This window comes from Conger conger, chromosome 11 (genome assembly GCF_963514075.1).
Source record: "Conger conger chromosome 11, fConCon1.1, whole genome shotgun sequence".
In the NCBI taxonomy this organism is placed as follows: domain Eukaryota; kingdom Metazoa; phylum Chordata; class Actinopteri; order Anguilliformes; family Congridae; genus Conger; species Conger conger.
Genome location: NC_083770.1, coordinates 39,020,123 through 39,047,840, shown reverse-complemented (window position 1 = coordinate 39,047,840; position 27,718 = coordinate 39,020,123). Strand labels below are relative to the sequence as shown.

General features: G+C 39.7%; 1 protein-coding gene and 1 long non-coding RNA gene across 5 annotated transcripts; one reads left to right on the top strand and one right to left on the bottom strand.

Annotated features, from left to right (window-relative positions):
- Positions 1 to 4,640: 4,640 nt before the first annotated feature.
- tbx1 (T-box transcription factor 1) lies at positions 4,641 to 27,718 on the top strand. Of its 4 annotated transcripts, XM_061261488.1 has the most exons (10): positions 4,641 to 4,740; positions 5,662 to 5,762; positions 14,525 to 14,647; positions 16,225 to 16,615; positions 21,944 to 22,045; positions 22,584 to 22,755; positions 23,455 to 23,610; positions 25,349 to 25,416; positions 25,943 to 26,043; positions 26,585 to 27,718. In XM_061261488.1, the coding sequence occupies exons 3-10, from the start codon at positions 14,614 to 14,616 to the stop codon at positions 26,962 to 26,964; spliced, it is 1,404 nt and encodes a 467-aa protein (XP_061117472.1). In that variant the 5' UTR covers positions 4,641 to 4,740; positions 5,662 to 5,762; positions 14,525 to 14,613; the 3' UTR covers positions 26,965 to 27,718. The 4 variants fall into 4 exon arrangements, with proteins under 4 accessions (XP_061117472.1, XP_061117473.1, XP_061117471.1 ...); XM_061261489.1 differs by lacking the exons at positions 4,641 to 4,740; positions 5,662 to 5,762 and adding an exon at positions 9,353 to 9,468; XM_061261487.1 differs by lacking the exons at positions 4,641 to 4,740; positions 5,662 to 5,762 and having other exon boundaries at positions 14,027 to 14,647; positions 16,276 to 16,615.
- On the bottom strand, positions 8,082 to 15,544 carry LOC133141096 (uncharacterized). Its single transcript, XR_009710048.1, has 3 exons — positions 15,406 to 15,544; positions 9,296 to 9,401; positions 8,082 to 8,433 (listed from the first exon to the last, which is right to left on the bottom strand). It is a non-coding gene; the product is annotated as an uncharacterized LOC133141096 (long non-coding RNA).

The following is a 27,718-nucleotide window of genomic DNA, read 5'->3' as shown; positions in this document are numbered from 1 at the left end:
GTCAGACGGGAGGAGGAGGAGGAAAGTGGTGGTTGGAGGGGAGGTGGGGGGGGGGGGAGGTGGATTCGGGTTTATCCTCAGAATGGTGTACTGGCCCACTGGCTGAACGCGGATCCCAAGAACTCTGAGCGACCGCACAAGACGTGCTGCTGACCCCTGACGTGGAAGTGATGACGGCCTGCAATGCCCGCATACTGCAACATGCGTTTATACTTTTTGCCCAGGACAACGATCACAGTCTATACTGTGCAACAATAGAATGTTCATCGAATGAACGTTCTATCTGATTTCATTGGACTGACAGTCTGTCGCTCAACTATAAAGTGCCTCTAACAGTCGCGCAGCAGAGCGCTGACCGCTACTCGATAGGGAGGGGTAAGGTTTGGGAGGGGTGGAGAGGGGGCAGGATGAGCTTCTGGTGTCTCCAGGCCCCTCCCGCCAGAAACAACACGAGGCCGACGCAAACTCAAATAAATACAGGGCTGGGGTTCGAGGGGGGGGGGGGGGCTAACTCCACACTAAAGTCCGTTTAGGGAACCCCATCCAAGAGTGGAAAACACTGGCAGTGCCGAGTATTTCAAAAGAGAGCTAATGATGTATTAGAAACACAGATGCCCTACAGCCCCCTTTCTTAACCACCCAACCGTCCGTATGGAGGGAAACAATACCCTTAATTAATTTTGTGGATGCTGTGCTCCACCCCCCCTGCCCCACCATCACCCCCGCTCCCCTACCCTCCAATCCCATATCAGCAGCTCTTTGTAGCAGGAATGCCAGCTATGCTCCAGGGGTCCAATGGGAAGCAGGGGAGAGACGAGGTGATGATGTGTCCAGGGTCCTCGCCATGGAGATAGGAAGAGGATACTTTTCAAAAGCTAAAAGCTTCCCCCCGTTTTAAAACAAAGGGGAGGGTGTGGCGTGGGGATGAGGGGAGAAGAGAAAAGAGATCTGCTCTCAGGATTTCAAACATTCCAGTCTGTTTCTGGCACTCTTTCTCTCTCCATCTCTCTTTCTTTCTCTCTCCCCCTCTCTCGCTTTCTCTCTCTCTCTCTGTGCGGCCTGCCTCGCGAAGATTGAAATTTGCGAAGGTCTCGCCTTCTCCAAGACAAGCTCAGACAGCCCCCCCCCCCTTACTCTGAGGGAAACAAGAACACCAGCTCTCCCACACATATTCACATTTCCGAGGATCTGGTTTTTTAGTAGCTGACTCTCATTTTCTGGGTCAGAAAAATACACATAAGTGCACGTGTGTGACATTCGCCTACGATCCGCGACGCTGTGAGGGTGTGTGAAGAAGCAGTGTTCTGATTTTTAAAGATGGCCGCCTCTCCCGACGCAAGCTGGCAGACGGCGGGATTGGCGGACATGTCGAAGGTTGCCGTTGGCAGCTGTCAGGCCTCTATTTGTTAGCTCAGCAGAGACCTGCGGAGAGAAGACCTTCCTCCCCAAATAAACAAACACTGACTGCACATCTCCCTGCAGTCTCTGCCTCACCGAGGGAGAGAGGGAGAGGGAAGAGAGGGAGTGAAAGAGAGAGGGAGGGAAAGACAGAGACAAACAGGATGAGAGGGAGTGGGTGCGAGAGGGAGAGATGGAGAGATAGAATGAGAGAAGGAAGGAGAAAAGAAGAGAGAGGGAGCGAGTGAAAGAGAGACAGACAGAAAGAGGGAGGAAGAGAGAGAAAGATTGAGAGAGAAAGAGTGAGTGAAAGAGATGGAGAGAAAGAGGGAGGGAGAGAGAGAAAGATGGAGAAAGAGTGAGTGAAAGAGATGGAGAGAAAGAGGGAGGGAGAGAGAGAAAGAGGGAGCGAGAGAGAGGGAGGGAGAGAGAGGGAGAGAGATGGAGAGAGAAATGGAGAGAAAGAGGGAGGAAGAGAGAGAGAGAGACTACCACCTTCTTCCCAAAGGCAAGGGAAAGGGTTTGTTTTCTTGAGTCAGCTCAGAGCTGCAGATTACACATTATCATATTATTCACCCTCCTATTGTCCTTTTAATCACTTTTCATTATTTACAAGTGATTATTCATGAATTATTTCCCCTTTTAATCACTCTTTTAATTATGTTTTTTTAAAATAATTCACCCATACATGTGACACAGAAGTGATGCCATATCTTAGTTTCTTTCAATATACGTTCTTGTGTATTCAAATCTAGTAAGTTACCACAAATTGTTTTAGATATTTTCTGTCCCCGAGTCCAAACATGGACAAATGGGTCAAAGGTTAACTTGCACTTTGAGTGCACACAACAAAAACAAAACCCTCATTCAGAGACGGTTCACAGTACACAAATTAATCAGAATCACAAATGACATTTTAAATCCCAGACTGGTCCAGTCCCATGTCATTACAACACAAACACTTTATTCCAGAATTTAAATTCACTTCATTTATTTGTACACATGCATTATTTCCATGTAACATTGAAAAGAACACTAATTCTGAATGAAGTATTTTTACATGGAAAAACCACGGAACAGGCGGATGTACAGTTAAACCGCACAGAGTACAGTAGTCTGGGGAGAATAATAGCAGTGGGCGGGATTTGCCATCGTGCTTTTTGTTCTCTCAAGTGGTAAAATGGTAACGTGATTTGCGTTCATCTCAACGGCACCCTCAGGGCCTGGATTTCTACAGTGCAAAGTCTTATCTCGATCTTTCAGTACGATCACTGAGCAAATTGCTGCCGGATATACTGGACGAACGCAAGCGTGTCAACTAAACAGACGGGCTCAGTCGGTAAATTAAAACACAACCCGGGGTTTATTAAATAAGAAAACTTCACTTCTCTCAATCTCTCTTCTAACAGCCCCGGATTATAGCCACAGAGGATTCAGACTGACCTGTCATTTTACACAGTTATAAATATGGGATAAATGTTTGGACCCTGAATCATGCAAGACCAATGCTCAAGGAACATATTTCACCAACATGCCTATCTGCAGGAGTCACCAGTGAGTGAAACAGTCACTTATTGCCATTTTATCAGTGTCTGAAATACGGAAGGATAAATCAAATATTAGCAAACTCAGGTCCCAGTGAATGATACCTCTACAACAAGGCAAAATAAAATGGAGAGATAATATTATTATAAACTGAGATTGTGGAGGCTTGTTCTCCAACATCAAAGCCTTATAAGGAGAAACCTATTTTAAATGTAATACACTGCATGTTGATGTTATAATGAACTGTCATACACTATTGAATCGGAAGGCAAAGCATACAGTAGTTAAAGTATGTATGGTGAGTGCACACTTGCTCCCCCATCAATTTTGGATAAATATAGCCTAAAAGACTGTTGCCATGACGCAAAACGCCACACACATATTTGCGCACAAATATTTTTAGAAGGTCAAATGGTGGCAAGATACCAGTTTTCTAATGTGTCTGTATATATCAGTTTTTGCTTTTCTTTGAACCAACCAGCCTCCCTAAATGTAACTACTATTTGTGCTCGTGTGTGTGTGTGTGTGTGTGTGTGTGTGTGTGTGTGTGTGTGTGTGTGTTTGTGTGTGTATGGACGTGCTCTGTTCATATATTAGGCTACGAAGTAAATATTCTGCAAGAACAGAAACACTATTTTATCAGAACCGTTTCAGCGGACCACGCACAGCCTCCAGGAATTCAACATTGCCGTTGAAATTAAAATTTAAGACAGAATTAGAAATACAAATATATATTTACATTTAAACCATATCAATCCGCAAAATATAAATGTTGTAATATTGATAAACGAGCATAAAATTAATGTGACTTACATTCAGCATCAATGTCAGAAATTATAAATAAGCAGTAGTATAAATAGTATGCGTGGAATCATTGCTCTACACTCTAAATCTGAAGGCTGTGGGTTCGGTCGTGACGTTGATTAAGCTGTTTTACCTTAGTTAGTTAGACACAAATAAACAGTAATGAAATAATAAGTATTGTGTCAGCTGATAATTATTCTAACGACAACAATATTAATCAAGCCAAATCTAACAATCTAAGCCAAATCTAACAATAATAATCATCGTAATAAGACATGGGCATTAGACATGATTTGATAATAATAATAATAATAATAATAATAATAATAATAATCATCATCATCATCATCATCATCACCATCATCATCTTAATAATATGTTTATGTTTGACTTTTGCGTTTCCATAGATGATTCAGTTCTTCATGTGCGTGACAACTGTAAGTTTGATCCTTTGGGATGAACCCTAGGCGCACGTACAACCTTCATTGTGTTCTCGTCTATTGTGTTTTTATGCCCGTGTCCTCACTCGAAAAAATATCGGCCTAAAAATAAAAACCGAAGAGTAAGACAGGAAAGCGAGATTTCAATGCCAAAAAGGAAGTGTGTTTACTGTAAAGCTTAGAGATTCCATCCCTGTCATGTTTCGGTTGACACATCCACAAACTTCAGTCCTTTCACATAACTACAACACAACTCACAAGGGCGTACACTCGTAGCGAGGAACAAATAAAAAATGTAGACTCGGTAGCTATATATGTAAATATAATTACCCGAATAATGTAACATTTTATGTACAAAAATCATATATAATAAATAATAAATAAATAGATAGAAATTCTCAACATTTAGTGAATATAATAAATGAGTCTTTACCGAAGTTAAATAAAAAGGCAAATAATTTAAGGGAGTAAAAACCATTACGAATTGACAGCGGCCAGCTGCGTCTAACCTTGAATGTCTTACAGGGAGAATTTGGGACAACGGGAGGAGGAGGTAGGCAAGTCATTAAAACGGTCTTGTTTTGTTTTGGGTGTCTGGCTGGTCCTGGCGTTTTCAGTACCAGAAAGTAACTGATAATTATAGGACGTAACTTTATCTCCAGATGTAGATTTGGAAACACCTGTCGAGCCGCCTTATATTACCATATTTGAAAGCGCATAGTCCGTTACGCGTGTTTTGTCTTCAAAAGTTGTTTGAGCGCTAAGAGGATATTTTAACGTCATTAATTTTTTTTCTGCAGTTTGTTGAAAATTGTGCAGGATCTCGCATCTGTAAATCGGTGCTAATTTGGAGAAAAGTCACACAGTGTGTCAAAACAATGTATAAACTGGAACAGTTTCTTGTTGCCTACATGCCATGCATCAATGGCTACGATAATCGAGAATAATGTACTAGAAGGGCGTGTATTTCTTTATTAAGCTTAATAAACATGTCGGTACTTATAAAGAAGAGCCTATCCTCATTCGGTAATATCAAAAACAATAGCATTATACACACAGTCACAGCTGTCGAAACATAGCTATAGTTCAGGTACGAATAATCCGGAAAATGCAATTTAGTAAATTAATTTAAGGTGATTGCACAGTCAGGTACATCTTGTAGCGAAATTATTAATGAATTTCAATACAGCCAACCCGAATTAATATAAATAGCCTAATGGTTTAACGATTTAAAGTACTCAAATTAACTCGTTTAAATGCATCTAAAAATCTATATAAAAACGCAATCCTTTAGTTCGTCTAAAATGTGAATACAGTTGTTCCTTAGTTATTTGTTTTAATTAATATACCCCATAGACCCCTAATAAACCCCATTATTCAGTATTCTGAACATTTCAGTAACATCCTCTACATTCGTTAATTTATCTGTCTGGAAAGTGTGAAGGGTTTCATGATAATTGTCTCTTCATTTCAGATTATAAAGTCTTCAGCGATCCGGGAGAATGAAGTCACCGCTTCATGAGGTCCGAAGTTAGACCTGCAGGGGATCCAACGGTCAGGGAAAACAGAATCAGGGTAAGAATAAGGCTGGATCAAAATCAATATAGCCTAAATCAACAGAGATGTCTCTACTGAACTTCATATTATTGCGGTGTTTTTAAAAGAAAAAATATTTTCTTATTCAGCATATTGATCAGAGATAGGCCTACTGGTAAAGATTTTAGGAAAATAAATATTCAACCCACGTAGAGTATGATCTGAAATACTTCCTAGAATGCATCTGTAGAAATAATAATAATAATAATAATAATAATAATAATACATTTAGTTGTTGCGCATTGGAAATACAATTGAAGTCATCGCACAACACGGTAGGGTAGACGTAATTAAAAAATAGAAATATAATATGATATATATATAATAGCTATGTTATATATACTAATATATAATATAAAATACAAACCTTTGTAGACTACATAGCTATAACAAATAATATACGTAAATACTCGTTTAAATCACTGTTCATTTGCGTCTTTATTGAATGGGACACCACGTATTGAGTACATTCTTCAGTAAAGGCTATTGAAACTGTGTATGACCATAGCAGCGTGGGAAGTGAAGGGACATCACATATTGTCTTGCGGATGTGGGATGAACTAAGTCAACAACAATCAAGACAATATTATGATAAACATATTTTCCTTTCCGTTCAATCTCTCGTTTAGCGAAAATAGTGGATTTACAATCACATTACTATTCAAGATACACTTTTACTATATTACTATACAATCGCTGTTCAATCGCACGTGTGAGTGAATAATTTGAAGATGTGATAAATACAAAATGTACATAAAAATTTAAAAAATTGATTTCATTTAAAAGATTAGTTTATTCACATCGGTCTGGCATCTGGATTTGCACGCTACAGAAATATCTGTAACAGGTAGGCCTATAAAATCAGTCGACTTATACTTTATATAATACCTACAGTACAGAGAGGCATTAAAAACATTAGAATATTCAACCAATCAAATAACATTTTCACTTATCCCAAATGTGTAATGTATATAGGCTACTTTTTACATCGGTAAAAACAAAAGTTATGCTATGCCACACCGTCCGACATACTTTTTTAGCGGACCCTCGATAAATTCCCTTTAAATTCATTATTTGTTTAAAGAACTGGTATTCTAGTTATCTGTCATTTAAACTATGACTGTTTGCTCAAGATCTTTATATTTATATTGACTGGGAAACCACACACATAACCATTCATTGTTTATTACTACAGAATGACAGCGAAGGAAGGGGACACCAGCGGCAACTATTCGCCAGCTCAACTGTCAGCGGTCAACTGCTAACTTCCGCTCCGTCTTATTCAAGGATTTAGGCAAATATTTAGATAGGATTGAATTTTATATATGGAGCACGCCGCCTGGGTCCCTGCAGTTCTAGTCACGCTATATGAAAGTTGAAATTATTGTTGCAGGGTACTTTGACACCATTTGATTTATTATCTGTTAATTGATCTCGGGTCTTAATTAACATCTGACCTATTTTTTCCGAGAGTAGTGTAAAATAGGAACGATAGCTGGAAAATAACTGAAAAAGCAGATGATTTTGCGAAATGTATAATTTATGATTATGTCAGCACTTCGTTTTGTGGATACGTTAGATAGTGGCAGGGGAAGAAAACACAAGGGCCTAGCAAACATTTTTCTTTGTGAAGGGACTAAATTACCAATACGGCCAATGTAATCAAACAAGAAAGTATGATATACGCTTTATAACAGGTTAACACACAAATTATCTCAAGGACACGCTGTACTTTAACATTCGCGTCTTGTTAGTGTCTTTTGACCAACTTCAAACCAAGGCGTTTGTGACGTAAAAATGTCATGAACGTGAACTAAAACGTTAAGCGAAAGTGCCAGACTGCGTTAAAATTCGCCTGCGGTAACGAGCCAAGGGAGCAAGTTATTTCTTCTCTATCATGTTTCCACAAAACCTTTCTGGAGACCACACGTACGCACAGTACTACCGGCCTAATAGCTTTCCACACACGCACTTGAGTACGGAAAACAAGCAAAGAAAAATCGAGGTACCAAAAGGATTTCGTAGAAATAGGTTACACTTGAACTGTGTCATGGGTTGAATCAATTATAGAGAGTATTATATAATTAGTAGTCCACCCATCGTTATTATAAATTCGGATAACATTTTAACAAACTAACTGCAGAAATTAAATCTGAATACTGTAAAATGCATCAGACGCCTCAGAGCTTCAAGGTTCAGTAGTCGTCCAGAAACGAATAAACTGAAAAGATAAGTGGACGCGGATTTTAACAAGCCGTGCGTAAAACACACCGCGAGAGTGCAGAATCAAAACAGGACTGTGGGTAGCGCAAGACTATTTATTTCACAAGAAACGCACAGCTATAAAGGGACACTTGTTCTAGCACACACACACACACAAACACACATACACACAGCCAGAAGACGGGTAAATTGTGTGCGGTTCTGAGTGGGATGATGAGGTGTACACAGAAGGAGGGAGTGGATAGATTAGATTGTGTATAAAGATGTCTGGGAGTTCGCGATGTGTGTGTGTTTGTGTATTTATGCACTACGTTTGGAGAGATGCAGCAGTGTTTTAAAAATGGAAACGGCTTTGAGTTGCACACACTCTTCTTGATTCTGCGCAGTCCATTTGCATTCGTGTTCCCTTCCCACGTGGCATCTCGGGCTGGCTTGGTAGAAAAATTAATTAATCAATCGGCAAAAAACAAAGCAGATAACTAGGCATTCTCAATTTTAGCACTAAACCAATAATTGTATTCTGATAACGCAATGAAGGTTAATTGGATTAAACACAATTTCAAAATACTTTTGAGCAAATGTGAGATAACCTGTAACAGACTGGCAGATCAACTGAAAAATACGTTTGAATTAGAAATATGGAGGCCTATTTGGCCCAGAAAGCTACAAACAACGTATTGGCAATGTGATTGCACCACGGTGTTGCTTTTATGTGCAGTTTGTTTTTAAGGAAAAATGAAATAGGCTAGAGCTTGTAATCATCTCATGATCTCTCACAAGCACTACAAAAAACTAAATATAGCAGATATTTCCACCAACAAAAACAGTATCTTGTTATAATAAGTAAATATGACCATATTGCAAACCATATACCAACAACTGGATGCGGATTGCAACATATCCAACGTCCACATAGTTCTAAATGTACTCAGTGGTTCAAATAATTGCGTACGCCTTAAAATATAGATGGGAAGCATGGCTGTTTTTTTCCTGCTCTTAACACATCAGGTCTACATCATTTTGGGTTTGTTAAACACGTTGATTTTGGGTGGGCATATATGAATAACAGTGATAAATCATAAAATATTTCACGTTCAAAATATCAGAGTATAACGGCATGACATATTTCTTTAACTTAACCAAAAACCAACGTAATGTGTATCGCCGCATTCATTTGCTGAATAAAAGTCAGGCATTAATAATTTCGAAATGTCACAACATCCGTAACGGTGAAAGCCTAGTACAATCAACAATGGACGAATTACAAAGACCCAATTATGCCTTTTCACCTGGTCACCTGCATTCTTCTCTCTGTTTGTCCGCTTCATGCTGAACTTGAAATCAAAGGCGATGCTGTCCTAGGTGACTGTGTTATCTGGACGGAATATCGCAGCCCTGTAGGAAACGCACAGCGCCATTGTTCGAACCTTTGCATGGAGAAGAAGGCTGCTCGCAGACACAGGTAATGATGAATGGTCTCAGAACTGCTCCAGGCACCTGCTAAATCTAGCGGTTTCCGTACATGGCAGTTTAAAAAAATGTTTTCCACCAGAAATGATCTATGAGATGCTAGGGGATGGTAGCCTATAGGTGAGATGCACACTGTCAATGGAGAGTGCTTGCACACAGTTATTCAGAAGCGTCTCCGGAATAAGGATCGGGTGCTGCATAATCTTGAAAAATGAGTATTATCTATTAGGGTTTGAGGTCGCGCATTTTTATCCGCCATGAGGACAAGAATGAACACTGTCTTCAGTGTTCAAATTTCATTTGATTATCTAAATATTTTGCTAATTTACATATCTTCTGTTTAAGAAGCATATACCTCCGGTTATTAGCAGCGAATGAACTCTAAGTTAAGCATACTTTATACTTTATACAAACGACCAATGGTATTTTTGTAAAACAGCAAACATAAATTGCTTGCCGTGGCATCAAAATGACGTTGTCGGACAAATATAATAATATAATTATGATCCCTTTTTTTTTAGTCGGTGTTGCCGAGAGAACAGATGCTGTTGCCCACATTCAATAAATAACCTACCAACTAAAACAATTATTTATTGAAAAACAACACAATACAATTTCACATTTGTATCTTGCAGAACAGAAAACGTTTTGCTCGAACATTAAGAACATGTTTCCTTTTTCATAAAGGTCTTTATGGCATTGATTTTACAGAAAGTAACAATTCTCGCTTACTCAAAGTTAACATCTATCCTTTGTCTCACCAACGGCTTCATTGAACATCCCCTGACGCTGGAAACTGAAAAAAAAAATTTCATGAATGGATCTCGACAAATCTGCCGGCGGCTATAGGCCTCTGCCAGGTATGCCGGAGGGCTAAATAAATTAAACTTAATATAAAGATTATACGTGGAGGAGGTAGATTATATGAACATAATTTCATCAAGTGGAATACCTCAACAAATAAATTACTATTTTACTGCAATTTTTTTATTGATTGCCTTATTGTTGCCTTCTGTAAAGCACTTTCTGTATGATGAAAACGCTATATAAATACAATTTATTATTGTAATTATTATTTCCAATAACAGCAAGAGTGTTCATTTGAAAAGTTACCTATATGTCGCCTTAGTCTCCGGTCTAAGGAAACAAAAAGCATGTACCTGCATCATTGTCGCGACAGGGTGTGGATCTAATGCACATTGGAGAAATGTCGCCGATAGTTCATTTAGGATATAGCCAATGCAATGTGCTAGCCGGGGAAAATAATGGTAGTGCGACGATGCGACTAATGGGTCCTAGAATTGAACATACGCCGATTCAAAAAGAAAACTCATACAAAAAATACTGTTATAAAACAAGAAAAATGCTGACCATTTAAATTCATTGTGAGACTGTGATAATTCACTTCGCCACACTGACTGGTAATGTCTATCCCTGTGAATTGTGCAGTAATAGGGCGCACAGGGCAAACGTTTAGGGGTAATACGGTACGCGCGGAGGCCTCCAGCACACCTGGCGCGTGGAGAGAGGCGCCAGCGAGAGTCAAAACAGGAAACGTGCGCGGTGTGGCGAGCCCCTCCGAGGCCGCGCTTCGAGTCAAAGAATGTACAGTAACGACCGGGTACCGTTATGTTTTCAACCGTATAACCTATATATTTAAGGAGTAAAAAAATAAAATGTCTCAATACTTATGTTTTATTTCATTTATATGTTTTGCGCAACACTTGCAAGTACCTGTAATAATAATAAAACGGCACCATAATAATAATAATAATCATCATCATCCTCATCATCATCATCATCATCATCATAATAATAATAATTTATTATATGCATTATAAGGTTTATAAATTGATAGTTCCAACATGTAAAAAGTAAATCTTTACACAATAATTAGCCATTGCTAGTATGAACATAAATCGTTTTTTAGGACGAAAGCAAAATTGTAATTATCCTATTAATAATAATGGTTTTAAATAATAGCTTGAGCATTTGGAGAACTTTCTTGAAAGCAGCCAGAATCTAAGGCCTATTGATACTCTGATGAAGCAGAGCGTCTTTTCATGGATACAGAGGAGAATATTTTATCTCCAGGTTGTACACGGCCGGTGTAGACTTGTTCGGGGTGATGCTTGACTTACAGAGCGTGGTCCTGCATTTATTTGTGGGCTACATAGCAAGAAACGAAGGGATGAAATAAACATCGCGTGGGATCTGATAAAGACTACTGCCAGGTTCGCCTCCTTCCACGTCACTGGAGGATTTGCATAAAAAAAACTACACCAAGGTGCGCCGTCTTTTAAACAAAGCAGTTACAGCGGAGGGGGGGGGGCATAATTCGAGATGGTTTCCATTTTTACTTACGTGTGTATTTCAACCGGAGTTAGGCCACTTCAATCAATCAAGGGATTAAGATCAGTTTCTCACAATACCAAACCAAGCGGAGCACAAAAGCAACAACCACTCCACCGGGGTACATAGGAAGTGTTCGTGCTTTGAAGACATAACATTAATGCAGAAGCGTCCAAGAAAATGTTATAGACCCATCTTAAGGCCCTCCAAGTAATTTTTTTCTATGCACCCCGTCTGCGCAGAAGACCGTTTTAATGCATCTCCTCTTCGTGCTGTAGCTCCGACGGAGACCGCTCGAAAGCGCATTCCTTAACAAACTCTTCCCTTTTTATCAGGTTCTGATTTGTGTCTGTTATCACCTGAGTATTTACAAAGGACGCTTCCGACGTGTCAGTGACTCAGTGTGTTGTTATCACCAGCAACATCAGATAAAAAAGAAAGACTTAGTGCAGGCTTTAAAGAACGATTAAGAGTGATTAAAAACATTATACATTTCCACATTTCAAAACCAAATGCCATAGCCACAATAAATAAACAAAATGTGATCCCATGTCATCACACGAATTTAAAACACCATTAAACGTAATAAATATAAGTTTATCAAAAGTTTATACGTGTATCAAAACAATGACGAATAGCCAATTCAATGTCAAACCTTAAATTGCACCTTCGCAAAACGTGAATACTTTCACCTTTATTGTTTTTCTTAAACCTCACGGATATAATATTTTCCTTACCAATTAGGGGTTTAAAAGGGGCCTATACTATTCTTAACTTTAAAAAAAAAACAGATCAACACAGAAGTTTATTTGCGCTTGATTGCGCAAGGACAAACAGCCAAAACAAATACGGCTAAGCAGAAAAGAAAACAGGGTCGCCGCTAACTAGGTTATCCCATTAGTGGCCTGCTGGCTCGGATTGTTATTCAATCGCCGAAGTGTAAATTAGCTTCAATCCGGTTGCTAGCACAGCAGCTCAACAAAACATAACTTTTGTTACTATTCATTAATTATGAACTTTGATAATCTGATAACCGGTTAGACACTGTAGCCGTGAGATAAAGGTCAAGAGTTTCAGCAAAGCAAAACTCTACTTGAGTTACACCGACGTGAGCGTCCCTATTTATTCACCCTGTGGCACTGAATCTGACCTTACTTTGCGGATTACTAATCACCCAATACCCAAACTGCATTTTAGAGCTCATTTCAATGTAACCAGCATCTTAGCAACAATTACGCATTAAAAAAACAATAATAATATCAAATGAAACGTCCCAGGCTTCCTAAAATATGTTCAACGCTAGGTTAGACTATATAACTACATCAATGAAGACGTTGAAATGACACATTTATATTGGACCCTGACTTAAATTCTTATACCAAATTATTTTTTTTATCATGACAGTTCTTCCTGTAAAATGGAAGAGAGAATAAACAACGTGGAAATCCATGCATCCAAATATGACTCAGATGGAAAACATTTCACTGCAATCTGATAACATGGATAATGTCCAATTTGATTTAAACCATTAGTATACATAACGACTAAATTAGATTAAAGCTACTGTGCACTCGGTTGGGTGCAGCCGTACTGTGGTTGTCGGCCATATCCTGACTGTTGACAGCCGATGAAGTATCTGTGTGGCTATTCGGCAACAATAAGCTACATCATATTCACTTAAAATGTATCCACAGAGCTGTTGTTTATATACCTGAAATGCAGATGCAATATAAATCAATTCATGAATATGATGACAATGTATTATCTACTGATCACAATATCCACTTAAATTGATAGGAATTATATTTCTGGTACACTTGAAAGCAATTTAAAATATATATAAAGGCATAATGTCAATGAATAAATAACTGCATAAAAACTAGAGGTAGGTTAAAAATAATTTAACATTAGAAAATAATTACCCAACGCCTATCTGATTAATGCATCTTATTCGAACAGGCGAACTACATCCAAATTTCAAACAAATTCACTATTCTTGATTATGGAGTAGTTGTGTCCGTATCTTGAACAGAAATACACAATTTACAGTTAAATTGCTGCACTTTGAAGCCGGACATCCGCAATGACGTTCATGGTTTTTTCGCAGTGAATTCAAATTTGGCACAGTGATTGACAAGGTCCTATTCAAATAAAACATCCCGTGGAAAACGTGCACACTTTTTTGCGAGCGCGGTGCGGGAGGCGTGAGCTCCTGCTTTTGACATTCTCTCAGCAGTAGCGTCTCCTCGAGGCAAACTCTTATGACATCACCCAGCCACTGAATGGGGGAAGTTCTCGTTTAGAAAGAGAGAGAGAAAAAAAAAACATTTTTCTGTGGATAAACAGTGTTAAGATACGAGAACACTGTGCAGTTTCAGAATGCAACTTCAATCGAAAAAAATACGTTAAAATGCTGCCAACTTTTTCTTGTCTGTGGGAATAATTTGTCTCGAAAACAGCGGAGCGCTGCGCACTACATCGCCAAAGGGCCGCGCAGCAGCGAAGTATAGGGCACTTTAAAACTCTTGCAACGCGTGAACTTGCCTTTTTCAAGCAGGATAATCTTTCGTTTTGGGGATAGCGCGGAAAGGCGGCAGGGGGAGACGACTTTTCTCGACTTGATTTCTCGCCTATGGACGACGACGGTCCTCTCTCTCCAAAGGCAAATGCTTTCAGTATTGCCTCTCTAATTTCAGCAGCGGAGCAAGCAGGAAACGCAACATTTGACAAACACGGCACTGGCCCGGACAAGCACGACCAGCGTAACTGCCACAGATCCTTTAAAATGCACTACAGTACTGTCACCAGGGAAATGGAAGGTATGGATCCTTTTTTTTGTCAATAGCCATTGAGAAATGCAATGCTTTAGGTGAACGTGTAGCTGTAGCCACAGAGAGTTTTGCTACATACAGCTGTGACACATGAGTGTATACATACCGTACGAATGACAAACCAGATGCAACTTCTCCCCGGCTTGTGTACGATACAAGACACTGCTATAGTGTTATGGAAACAAATGCAGTCGTGCATAACCTATTGCATGCAAGTTATAGCCTAGCATTTTTAATGCATAACGATCAAGGCTACGCACTGCAAGCAGTTGAGTAGCACAGAGATTTGTGAAGGGGGAATCAATTGGCTGGGCGAAGAGCTACAATTTACACCAAGGGCATACAATATTGTAAATGAGCACACAGATGTTGCGGTTTGCAAATGAAAAATCATATTAAACAAACAGCCGAATGTCGTAAAAACATGTATGTGCCCACATTGTAACCGGCTGCATGTTGATTCAGTTTGCTTTCTGAAAGCTTACAGACTAATCAACACCAACTCTCGCATGTGTTGCAAACTAAAAAAAAAACAGCTCTAAGTTGTGAGGGGCGGGAGTTTAATTTGTATGGGGAACGTATGATAGTATTCGCAAAATCCGTAGATAATATTAAACAATCCTCAAAGCAGTACAGCTCCATAGTTCCCCGAATGAACTGTTTCACATAAGATATTTAATGCGCAGCAAGCTCAGTTCACAACGTGTAGGTGTTTGTTTGTTCGTGTACAATAGGTGTTTGTTTACCTTACGAAGGGGCACCTCCGCCGTGCCAAGCTAGTCTCTCTATTGTTAAGAGGAGGTCGATGTGGGCGATACCCTTATCCGAACGTAAATGGGTGCCGGAAAACCCCTTAAACGAGGCGCACTTCTCTGTCAATCAGTCTCGTCCCAAGGCGAAGAAAGGCACATTACCTGCAGTTCCTTATCTAAATAGAAATAAGAACCGGTTTTATCGTGAAGGGGAGGCCCCATGCGAGAGATAAGAGAGGAGTCTGGATTGCAGCGTTGAACACACTGCAGCAGCGCAGCGTACAGGCCGCTTGGAACACTTACGACCGCAGTCAACGGAGAGAGGGAAGAACTAGGGAGTGCATGCATTAATGTGCACTTATTTTTTATTTATTGATTTTAATTTAAAGCGAAATAAAATCAGACTGCATTTCAGTTAGAAAAAAACAACCCATACGATAAATACCGAAGGAATTGTAACTTCTTCTTTTTTTTTTTGTTCCTCTCCTGGAAGTCATTTTCTCGCTAGTGTCTCCGTGTACTGGCGGTGTGCGAACGCAACTCTCATATAGGGAGGGATCAGACATTTGAATAATACGACTACCTTTACACTGGATACAACTCTGGGGATCAATGGACAAGACTTTTAGTCTCAGGAAACGGGGGACTTTTTAAAGAGCGATCGCTTTGGCGGCTGCCCTAACACTTATATTTGGTTGGTTCATTCACACTAATCAAGTTGCATTGCTGTTTTATTTTTTGCCATTGTTGTTTTTTTTTGTCCCCAATCCAAAGTATAACCTATAGTAAATCGAGTTTTTGGAATGATTTCAGCAATATCCAGTCCGTGGCTGACGCAGCTGTCCCATTTTTGCGATGTTGCAGCCTTCACGACCAGTAGTCTGAGCAGCCTCAATACGCCGGGGAACTATCACCTCTCGCCTTCGCCCGGGGACCCGTACAGCCAGCATGAAGCCCACTTTGAGCCCTGCTCCGCCGCGCAACACACCTACAACTACTCGGCGACGAATCCGGTCCAGGCCCAGCAAAACGATACCGGGACGTCGAACTGCTCTTCGTCGTCCTCAAACTCGACGCCCAACAGCAAGTCTCTGATCAAAAAGAACCCGAAAGTGGCCAACATAAACGTTCAGCTGGAGATGAAAGCTCTGTGGGATGAGTTTAACCAGCTGGGAACCGAGATGATCGTTACGAAGGCCGGGAGGTGAGTAGCCTACTTTTCTATTTTTGTTTATCGGCAAAATACTTCTATATTCACTTCAATTCAGGGCAAAATCACGAAGCAGTATCTTCAATCAACAAGCACTTTTATATTTTAACTAGTTATAGAATGTTTTGAGTAGTTTTGAGCTATTAAGATTCAAATATTCCCAAGTGAATGGGCTCAAAGCTGATATGACCTTTTAAATTGAGCATTTTTAATATTTTTAATATAAAAAAATATACAGTATTTTTGTATAAAACTTCACACATATATGTAGTGCCCTATAAACAACCTATTTGTGACACTAACTCATTTTTGCCAAAAATGTGAGTTTGCCAGAAATGTGAATTTTCAGCGCACGAGTAGCCTATAAGCGGACCACAATACAGTCAAAATAACACTTTACGCTCGTCAAAAGAATATTATTTTACGCAAATTTGTCGTAGCTCATTGGCCATCATAGGCCATTACAAATATGGCGTTATTTGAAGCCTAAAACCTAATGGAATATTTGCGTAATACGTTACAGATTAAAAATATATCTGTTAGCATGACAGCAGTTATATCCTAGCATTTGTACAGACAAATTTTTTAGATCTCCCCAGTTCACAAATTTATGTAGAAATTCCAAGAGGTAGGCCTTTTCTCAAAAGGGAAACCATTAATCTCAACGCAATTATGGCAGCTGCTTACAACGTGTTATGTCATATATATTACATATTCTATTTGGAAAATCCCTACCAGTATGATGCCAAAATGTTATTTTATTTTGTAATAATTATTTAAAATTAAATATTATGCTCTTTGGAAGTACCAATACCCAATACCTTTTCCTCCTAAGAAAAGGTGCCTATGAAGGGGCCTTTAGTCCCTGCGCTTAATATGAAGAACCAATATAGGCCTACTCTACTATTCTGAAACCTACATTCAGTATCAGTTTTTGAAAATATTTCCACTGTAACGTGTTGGCTACACTTATGTCAGAAAATTTAAATAGCATCCGTGAACTTTTTTCTGGGTCTCAGGATGATAAATTAACGCTGTCTCCTGTACTACACTATGTGTTGTATATTTAAGATTAATATGACTGACTTGAATGACCAGTTACGTAGACAAAGCAAATAGACACATTTTGTTAAAGACTAATGTAATAATCTGGGGGTATTATATGGCTAATATGGTTATTCGCGGATCAGGGAAAACTATGGCAACACCACTGGCAGGTGTCCCATGGTGTAAAAACAAAACAGTCGCGTCGATAATGCGAGTTATAACTTTCCACTGCACCCACTTCATTTATCAAAATGCCTCAGCGCGTGCGTGGGCAAAGTAAGTTCTTGCTGAGCAAATACCAGATTGCAATCCCAAAAGTCGCTGGAACCTATCCAAAATACAGTGCATTCGTTTTATGGTGGAAAAAAAGAATGTGCCAACTGTTCCGTTTTCTATTTTTTGGGGGATGAGGGATCCTAAATAGTCTACAGTCCAAAGACGTTTTTGCGTTTGTTTTTATCGGAACGGCTGGGTATTGCATAAAACGAATGCTACTGGCTAGATTGAATGCCAATAGCAGGAGCATATTCATCATTAACGAACGCGTGAATAATTAATATTGCTGTTAATACTGCTGTGTAACCCAAATGTATTAAACTTTCATCTTAGTTCCGAACCACGAAGCCATTATTAAGCAACTTTAGAAAGTATACACAACTGTTTGCAAGAATTAGAGTCAGAGACGCTCAAGATCCTGTTATCGGTCTCTTAAGTTAAAGGCTTTCTTGAAATGAAATTAACATGAACGGAGCCGTGCCCTAATACCTACTTGTACAGTGGAGATGAAAATAAAGTTAAATCCAGTTATTAATAATTAAAACCACAGACTGTGGCATTGCACAGTGAATGACGTCATACAGTGTGCTAGTCGTGTCCCTAGTCACAAACCATTAAAAGGCTTCCGACACAGATGAACATCGAGATAAGAAGAAAAAACTGAAACATTGAATATCCAGATGTTGGACAGCTGCATTATTATCATTATGTTAAATAAATGTAAATTGAACTAAGTGCGCAACTATGAAATGACAGCAGCAAAACTAGCAATTGCACAACACTGTTATAGGCCTAGTAAGACACCCTTTTGCAATACAAATCTTTTACTCTTTAGTTTAAAAGGTTCAGCTGCTTCATAATTGATAAAATTACATTAGCAATTGACACAGGACTAGTACTATCGTTATGTTCAAATTAATTACGGATGATATTTTTATGATGATTATGTGAAAGGAAATAATTATTATACAGGTGTTTCCTTTCCACATTGAAAGAAACAAAACCAACTTTCCCATGAACACGATTCTTTTTAATCACCACCCCCTTAAGAATAAAAGACGCAGGACCAGCCCCCAGAGGTAATTAAAACAAATTAAATTGGACATTTCTTTAGGCTTGCTGTGACCTGTGATTCCTTCTGCTAATGCATCCAGTCGCGCAGCTTCTGCGTGGCCTACCGCGCGCGGGTCTTTACGACAAAGAATAAGCCTAAAATCTAATTAGTCAAGCGTTTGTAAGCGTTTTATTTTTTCAATCTCTCGGATACACTGTCTTCAATATTACAAAAACGAGGTCCATGGTGATTGTGCATACATAAAAAGCAGACACGTTTTAATTTAGATTAATAGGAATATAGCTAGAAATATTCCTACCGTGCGCGTTGAGTAATTTCCAGACACAATTCATGAAACATTCATTCCTGTTTAATAAAATAAATTACAAGATGACGTACAGCCTTCACAACAAACATAACATTGTGTCTTAACATATTACACATATTTCACAGCGTAGGCCTGAGACGTACTTGTGCACGCTTAACTTTTTGAAGAGTAGGTTTCTGAAATGTTTTTTTTTTTTTTTTTTTTGGTTAAAAACTCAGTGTCAGTCAGTGTTCTAGAACCCCACCGCATTTAATTGCCAGCAGTGATTGTTACACCATCTTGAGAATGTTCAATTTAGAACATTTTAATCAAGCATTTGTGTTCTTACACCTTAAAGGGTTAAACGTAGCGATACTGTAAGGCATGGGCTGCTTTTGTGACACGCTTCTTTTTCGTGGGGCTTCCGAGACTGATTCACGTGTTTGTTAACATTGGTAATAAACATTAGTTGTTTAATGTTGAATAAATAATAAATACCTAATAAATACAGTCCACTTCAAACATTCCAAAAACGTCCAAGCATGATAAATTGCATACAAAATGTAAGATAAATCATGAAAAACATTTTTATAGAGTCAGCAAATATGTGTTCAGTTCATGCTGCGTAGTGATCACAAACTACCGTGCGCGAGCAAATCGGAGCGCCTACTCTAAAATATGACCAGGGCATACTGCAGGCCTAGTATAATCCCTTGCGCATTGGAATGCGTTACAAAACTATCGTGAAAGTTTAAAGTGTTTTATGGGCAATTTCTGGCGGGCATTTGCCCTGTGAGAATGACAACTTTTGGCCTTAAAAGGGATTTGCTTAAGATGAACGATTACTCTTCCTGTCAGCCGCTCTGTTACAATGTGCAATTGAGACACTCCCGATGTTGATGTTCATTTTGCTTGACTGGCAATCATCCACATTTCTCCTCCAAGTTAAAGACGTTAAACAAGGCTTAATCAAAGTCTGTTGAACTACAAAACAAGCAAACCGAATGCTTTGGCAAAGTCGTTTGGGTTTACGACTCTCGCTTGGCGACTGAACATAAAATCTGTTCCTTTGTTCGGGAACTCGAGACGAAATATGGATTTTTACAGACTTGTATGGACACCAAACGCAATATATTTCCAGATGCAATATATGCAATATCGATTAAACGTATTACATAGATTTAGCCACACATATAAATGATTTAAATAGGTTATGAGAGGAGAGGCTATATAACTGCATTCCTATGCTCAAATGAATAAAACAAAATACATTGAAGATCACATTGCCCTCGGCCTTGGATATATTTCAATGGTTTTACAAGTAGACAAACATAAAATATTAAATTGTGCCTCTCATGCTGGAGGGAGAAAAAATGTCCAATGACAGTTGAACAGCAATTGAAGAACGCATACATTTTCCGTCGGGTCGTTAAAGCAAATGGACTGGACAGGCCTCGGGGCACTTTCAATCTTTTGGATGCTACATTTACCTGCCCCCTTAACACTGCGATAGGGTAACAGCCGGGAGACGATCTGTCATTTCAGCTGTGCCCGAAGAACAGGCTACAAGGAAAGGCACTTTAAATGCTACTTTAGCGTCACCTATCCAAAACTCCAGCGCTCAATAGACCGGCCATGTTAACAGAGCCGCATTTTCTGGATCACTTTACCTGACTAGACGGATGAAATGCGCCTACTCACGTTTCAATATTGCATTCTGAAGACTCACGCGCATGTTGTGCTGCATATCGAGTGTAAGATAGATACGTGTGCCCCCTATGAATGACAAAATGCTAGCGAACACAAACATGGGTGAAATAGACCGTCATTGGGGAAAAGATTGCGGGGTTTATTTAAATGTCTTAATCGGCCGGCATAGTCTAAGGGCCGCGTTATTCTTCTACACAGTGCCCTAGTTCACCAGCAGAGCCACATTAAACACACGATATGCGGCCACAAACTCGCTTCTTAAAATGTTCATCATGAAAAAAAGATGATCTTTTTTAACAGACTGTACCTAAATCACATTTCGTTTTCAATTTAGCCGTAGCGGGGCTTACAATTTAAGTTCAACGTTCAATCGTCAACCAATTAAATTAGTTAATCCCTTTTGAAAATAAACTTGCTGCATTTCACAAATCACAAATATCACTGTGAGAAAAATAAGATTTCATGTAATTACTATAAGAAAAATGTGCTATATGGTTTATTTATTGAATTCATAAGTCATTGTGCAGTCAGCAATACAAATCGGAAGTGTATAGTACATTTTATGTAACCCAGTAATAATTTAGGTCATGATTATCGTAAACTTTTTGTTTTATAAATGACTTAGTCGTCAGTTTATTTAATTGTTCTGTATGCTTCTCATTTTGACACTTAAGAATCCCCACTCTGTTCAAGACAACATGTTTATTAAAAAACTGCAGTTCATGAAATAAAATGTCATCCAGAAATTACTAGCCCTAATGCACAAAACGATATTGATAAGCGTTACCAAGTGTAAGTAGGCCAAGTCAGTGACTGGTAATAATTTAGAAGTGGTGATATCAAAACGCATATCCGCAGGTTCAAACATCTTTCTTAATCTTGAGACATGTTGAATAAATATATAATCGTCCATTACGTTCCGTTACAGGAGAATGTTTCCAACGTTTCAAGTAAAAATCTTTGGAATGGACCCTATGGCTGACTACATGCTTTTAATGGACTTCCTTCCAGTTGACGACAAGCGATATCGGTAAGTTCAACTGAAAGTCACAATGAATGGAATAAAACTACTGGACAAATATCGACTGAGGAGGAGTAGCCTGAAGGGCAGTCGGATTTTAGGAATGATTGTACCATTTTCAAAACTGTGAACACTGTCAAATTCATTATCATCTTTTTATAACGTCAGCGAAACCTCACAGTATAAAAAAACGTTTTGAATTCAGGCTTGTTGTAAGGAATTCAAACTAATGCGATGCAACTGACCTTATTTTTTTTCTTCCCCAAAATGCTTTCAAAGTGCTTCTTCGTGCATCTATTTATAACGTCAATGAAAACACCTAATTTATTTGATCAAATGTGTTGACTTATTTTAAAAGTAACAAGTCATACATTGCATTCATTTAACCGTAATGAACCCCCCACCCCATCATTATATGAAATACGTTGAGAATTCAGACCTGTTGCCGCAAGGAATGCAAAAGAGATGCGATTCCAGCTAAACATTTTAACTGCAAAGGCCGGAGTACCTACCTACACTAAGCAATATTTTTTTTCTTTATTCAAAGGTATGCGTTTCACAGCAGCTCCTGGTTGGTAGCTGGGAAGGCGGACCCGGCCACTCCCGGTAGAGTGCACTACCACCCCGACTCCCCCGCCAAGGGCGCGCAGTGGATGAAACAGATAGTGTCATTCGACAAATTAAAACTCACCAACAACTTGCTGGACGACAATGGGCATGTGAGTAGCCTATTTGTTTGCTACATTTGCAATAAAATGGTGACGATTGTGCCAAACGACACAGGCCCAGTGCTTGGGATTTTGTCAACACATGTAATTCCGTATTAAGAAAAGGAGTTGGACTTCAATAATTCCAGCAACACTGCAGCGACCTAATCGTAGACAAAGATGGTTATCAAACGGTGAGCAAACAATACCGAGGGAGGCCCGACACAACTGTAAATATTTACAATTTTTTATTTATTTATTAATAATTACTTTATAAACCACTGGAATTATTCCACAAAGGCCTAACAAAACACGTATTAATTTCACAAACTAATGTAACAATTTATTATAAATATATATAGTCTATCAAAAATATGTCAAACATTCAAAATAAAGCCTGTGTGCATTACTATTAGAAACACGAATTAAGTGGGTGGCCTAACAAACAATGTGAGTGCGAAAATGCGATTTATGAGCTCCATTTTTATGTCAACAAATATGAAATAGTTTTGAAACCACACCATTAGCCCACCTTCCCTGATGATGAATTATGGCTTGAACTTGCTGCAGTGATGAAGTGCGCTGTACCATAACGTGTTACGTTCAAAAAAGAAAAACATTTTTGTCTCCACATTTGTCTCATGGTTTCTGAACCTGTGAACTATTTTCTGAGAAAGCAATCCCGTTAACACACTTGTCTCTCTGTTTTAGATTATTCTCAACTCCATGCACAGATACCAGCCGAGGTTTCACGTCGTCTACGTGGACCCAAGAAAAGACAGTGAAAAGTACGCCGAAGAAAACTACAAGACGTTTGTATTCGAGGAGACGAGGTTCACGGCAGTCACAGCATACCAAAATCACAGGGTAAGCATGAGTACCAACATTCGTCACCAACGTCGCAGCTGTCAACAATAGCCTACACATAAATAAAATGGCACCCCTATTTACTAGATTAATCCATAATTTTACGTGTTATATCAATTTAATTGACAAGATTATATTTATCCAATAATAATAATCGGGTAGGCTACCTTGATTTTAGTGGGTAGATACTGTGTATCATTTTTTACAGTGTACACATAGGCCTGCGTGGGACTAAAGCTTTTATTAAAATGCTACCAAAGACAGGCGATTACATTAAAAGCACATAATCCGCGATAGAAAGAGCTGAAGAAGGGGAATTCTGCTTCTAATCTTCCCAGTGATTATAAGCACATAACGACGCGTGGTCTTAATGACACATTTTTCGATGCACGCAATGGTGGATTTAAACATGCTTAACCACATTAGAAACGATGATCCAGTTCCGCGTCACTAATCCGTTTTTAAGGGAGTGCACTGAGCAGTGACGACCACAACAAACCAGGCACCAAGTAGTGCACAAAATGAAAACCATTTAGGATATAGACAACAACAATTTGACTCGGTTCCACGACCATAAATTCAAGGTTTTCATTCGGAGTTTAATAATAATAATATTATACATCACTGATTACGTTACACAGAAGTCAAACCACAAACAATCAACACTACAGGTTTCCTGTTCTGCTGCTTAAATATATACAAGAAGCCTAATTCTTATCCATGCGCAAGTAGAATTATTTTGTGGAAATCTCAATCTGCACAGATTTAGGTGAAGTTTACTGTATAGCCTAAACACAGAAAAGATAAATGACCATGTATCATACGCTATTGACCTGAAACGCGCAACTGTCAAATTGAGAAATCCACAATCATTACAATAAACACAGAAAATAATGGATCAAATAAAACCAACGGATTTGAGATGAGCAAATATATTTTAGCGCGTTGTTTGCGGGGTGTGGATGACACATTGAATGTTAACAAACATGGCTACGGAGCCAATGTTGAGACAACTGATCTTCAAATTTCAGTGGTTAATTATTCAATTAAAATAATCAAAATCTCTTTTGTGACGTGACGGTCAATGCAGTGCAGTGATCGAAGTCATCCTCGAATAAATTGAGATTTTTACCCGTGGAGGCTGGCGTTTTCTGACGGACCCCCAACAGCTGCTTCGCCTCGCTTCTCTCCTCCTATCTGTCTTTCCTCTTCTCTCCTCTATCAGTTTGACCCTTCGGTCTCAACTCTCACCGAGGAGCTTTACGTTTGTTTTTCAACACATTCCGGAAATCCACCAGCACATAACTTTATCCGTGGACGCGCAATACGTTTAGTCTTATACATATAGACATATCGACAACGATATGGCCAGCCTTGTATGAGCCCGGAATTATCATATAATTTAATACTTTTTGCAAAATGTATTTATCTGCTAATATAGCTGCGGCGATTTTGGCTTTTAGTATCTCATATAGCAACACAGTTGAATTCAGTTGAAACACTTTCTGGTAAAGTGGTCTGATCTTAATAATAATTAACAGATAATATTACGTGTTATATCAATCAATAATATTGTCATATTTATTCAATAATCATACTTGTAATCTGTTACACCGTATCTACGCAATGAAATTAAGGTATCACCTTTACAGCGTATGAGCAGCTCAGATTCTTGCATAAATCGGTGTTTTTTACTTTTTATATTACGTGAAGCATAACTTATTTTTCTTGGTTTCAGATCACACAGCTGAAAATCGCCAGTAATCCTTTCGCAAAGGGATTCCGGGATTGCGATCCAGAGGATTGGTGAGCCACTTCATATGAACGATAGTTTAGGATTATTTTAGGCGCATGACTGGTACCTGGAAGGTTGCTGGTTCAAGACCTGGTGTAGCCACGATAAGATCCACACAGCTGTTGGGCCCTTGAGCAAGGCCCTTAACCCAACATTGTTCCAATCTAACATTTAAGTGTTGTTTAGGATTATTATTATGAATTCCATAATTTTATCCCAAGCCTTGGCTATTAGTCTTCCAGTTCCTAAAGTTCTAGAGTTTGGATTTCTAGAAGAATTTAAGTTGAGTCATTTGTGGTGATAGTATTGGCGAAGATATGAAATGCATGTAGAAAACATGGTAAATATAATAAAGCTGCAAGGAACTGGAAAATCATTTGTATTAATCACGAGAAGCCTCTGGTAATCGCAGCGTTTGATAAGAAACGGGTCAGATTCTGAGAAGACTTTAAACATTAAAACATAGCACAAACGCCCTGTGTTCTTACTGCAAAGCAAACACGGTTGAATTCATTCTGCCCCCTTTCTCCACCGAAGGCCCCGGAACCACCGGCCAGGCTCCCTGCCAATCATGAGTGCCTTCGCCCGGACGAGGAACCCCATGTCATCGCCCTCACAACACAACGGCACGGAGAAAGGTGAGCGCCTCCCGTCAGTCCAAACCCAGCAAATACTCTGCTGCTGAAAACCAAGCCCCAGAGTCCACACGCTTGCATTTGCTTTTCAGCGTTTGCAGATATTGCAGTAATCTCGAAGGCACGTCGCGTTAAGCACGTAATCGTCTGCATAAGCACGGTGGGCGCTTACATGGGCCTTTGTGCTCTAGTTTGCTCGAAGAGACGGCAGACAGCTCAAACCACAATGTTTAGAAAGTGACGATTGCCAGAGTTCGGGGTGAATGCCGTTTGAATTTAGGCCACTCAAGAAAAACATCTGAAATTCAATTCACCTCATAGAAGATTATGGCCATTTCCCCCCACCAGGATTCAGGATTTCAAATTTCAATTGATTTTCGCAACTGAAATTGACCTCTAACCTTGGACTACCAGATTGTGTGCAGCAGCTGCCTGACGTTTGGTTCTTATGAGAAATATAAATGCAACAAATGTATTATTATTATTATTATTATTATTATTATTAATGATAATTATAATTATTATTATTTTCGTTCCGCTCCAGAGGACGGTCGGAGAGAGTATGACCGGGACCCAACCGGAACCCCCATCCACGCAGACCCCGCCCACCAGCTGATGTCACGAGTCCTCAGCCCCGCCCTGCCCGTCCCGGGGGGGCTCCACGCAGTGCCCCTCACAGCGGGGCGCCCCAGCCCCCCCCACGAACTGCGTCTGGACGGACACCCGCAGCCCCCCGACACCCTGCACCACCACCCCTACAAGTACCCCACCACCTACGAACACTACCTGGGGGCCAAGACCCGGCCCTCCCCCTACCAGCTCCCCAGCATTCGCGGGCACAGCTACCACCACATGAACCCCGCTACGGCTAACATGTACACCGCCACCAGCGCCCCGGCCAACTACGACTACGGACCCAGATAATGACACGTGTTTTTGGGAGGGGGGTGTCTCACTCACTCACTCGTTCGCCCGTTTGTCGGCATAGCGACCGGAAAAGGTGTGAAAACCAACTGAAAACAGAGAGGGGGCGGGAAAGAAAAGAGGAATAGCACACTGCGATGGCCGCCTGGTTTACGCAGTACAAGGTGAGGAGAAAAGAACAGCCTCCCTCCCTCTTTCTCTCCCCAGCGGACGGACGGATGAAAAGCCGGTGGTATTTATTAAGCGTAGCGTGCGTTCACAGGAAGAGAGGGGGTCGGCTGTTTGAGCCCCACCTACGGTCGCACCCCTCCCCTCCGGGACTTTGAGTCGAAAAGGTGTCGGCCACCTTTCAACTGCAGGACAACAGACGGTGAACTTTCTCAGCCGGGAACGCTCTTACGGACAGGGATAACTCAACATCACGGACTGGAATTTTTATTTTTGTGTTGGATGCACTTTTTGTTTTTGTTGCTTTAAAAAGTAAGCCATATGTTATTATTACTCCTGAGCCCAGCAAGCTTCTAGATAGGCGAGGCATCTGCATGGTGAGCTCACTGTTGAGATGCCTTTAAAATAAGTTTTGTTTGCAGGAAAAATGACTTTTTTGACACCCTGGGACATCCCAAGCTGTACCGACAGCAGGTTGTGCCTCGGCACTAAGTCTGCTGCGGAACTGAGAAGTAAACAGAATGAAACCAGAGACGTTTTTTTCTGTGCTTTAACTGTAAAATAAATATTAAATTCTTTACTGTAA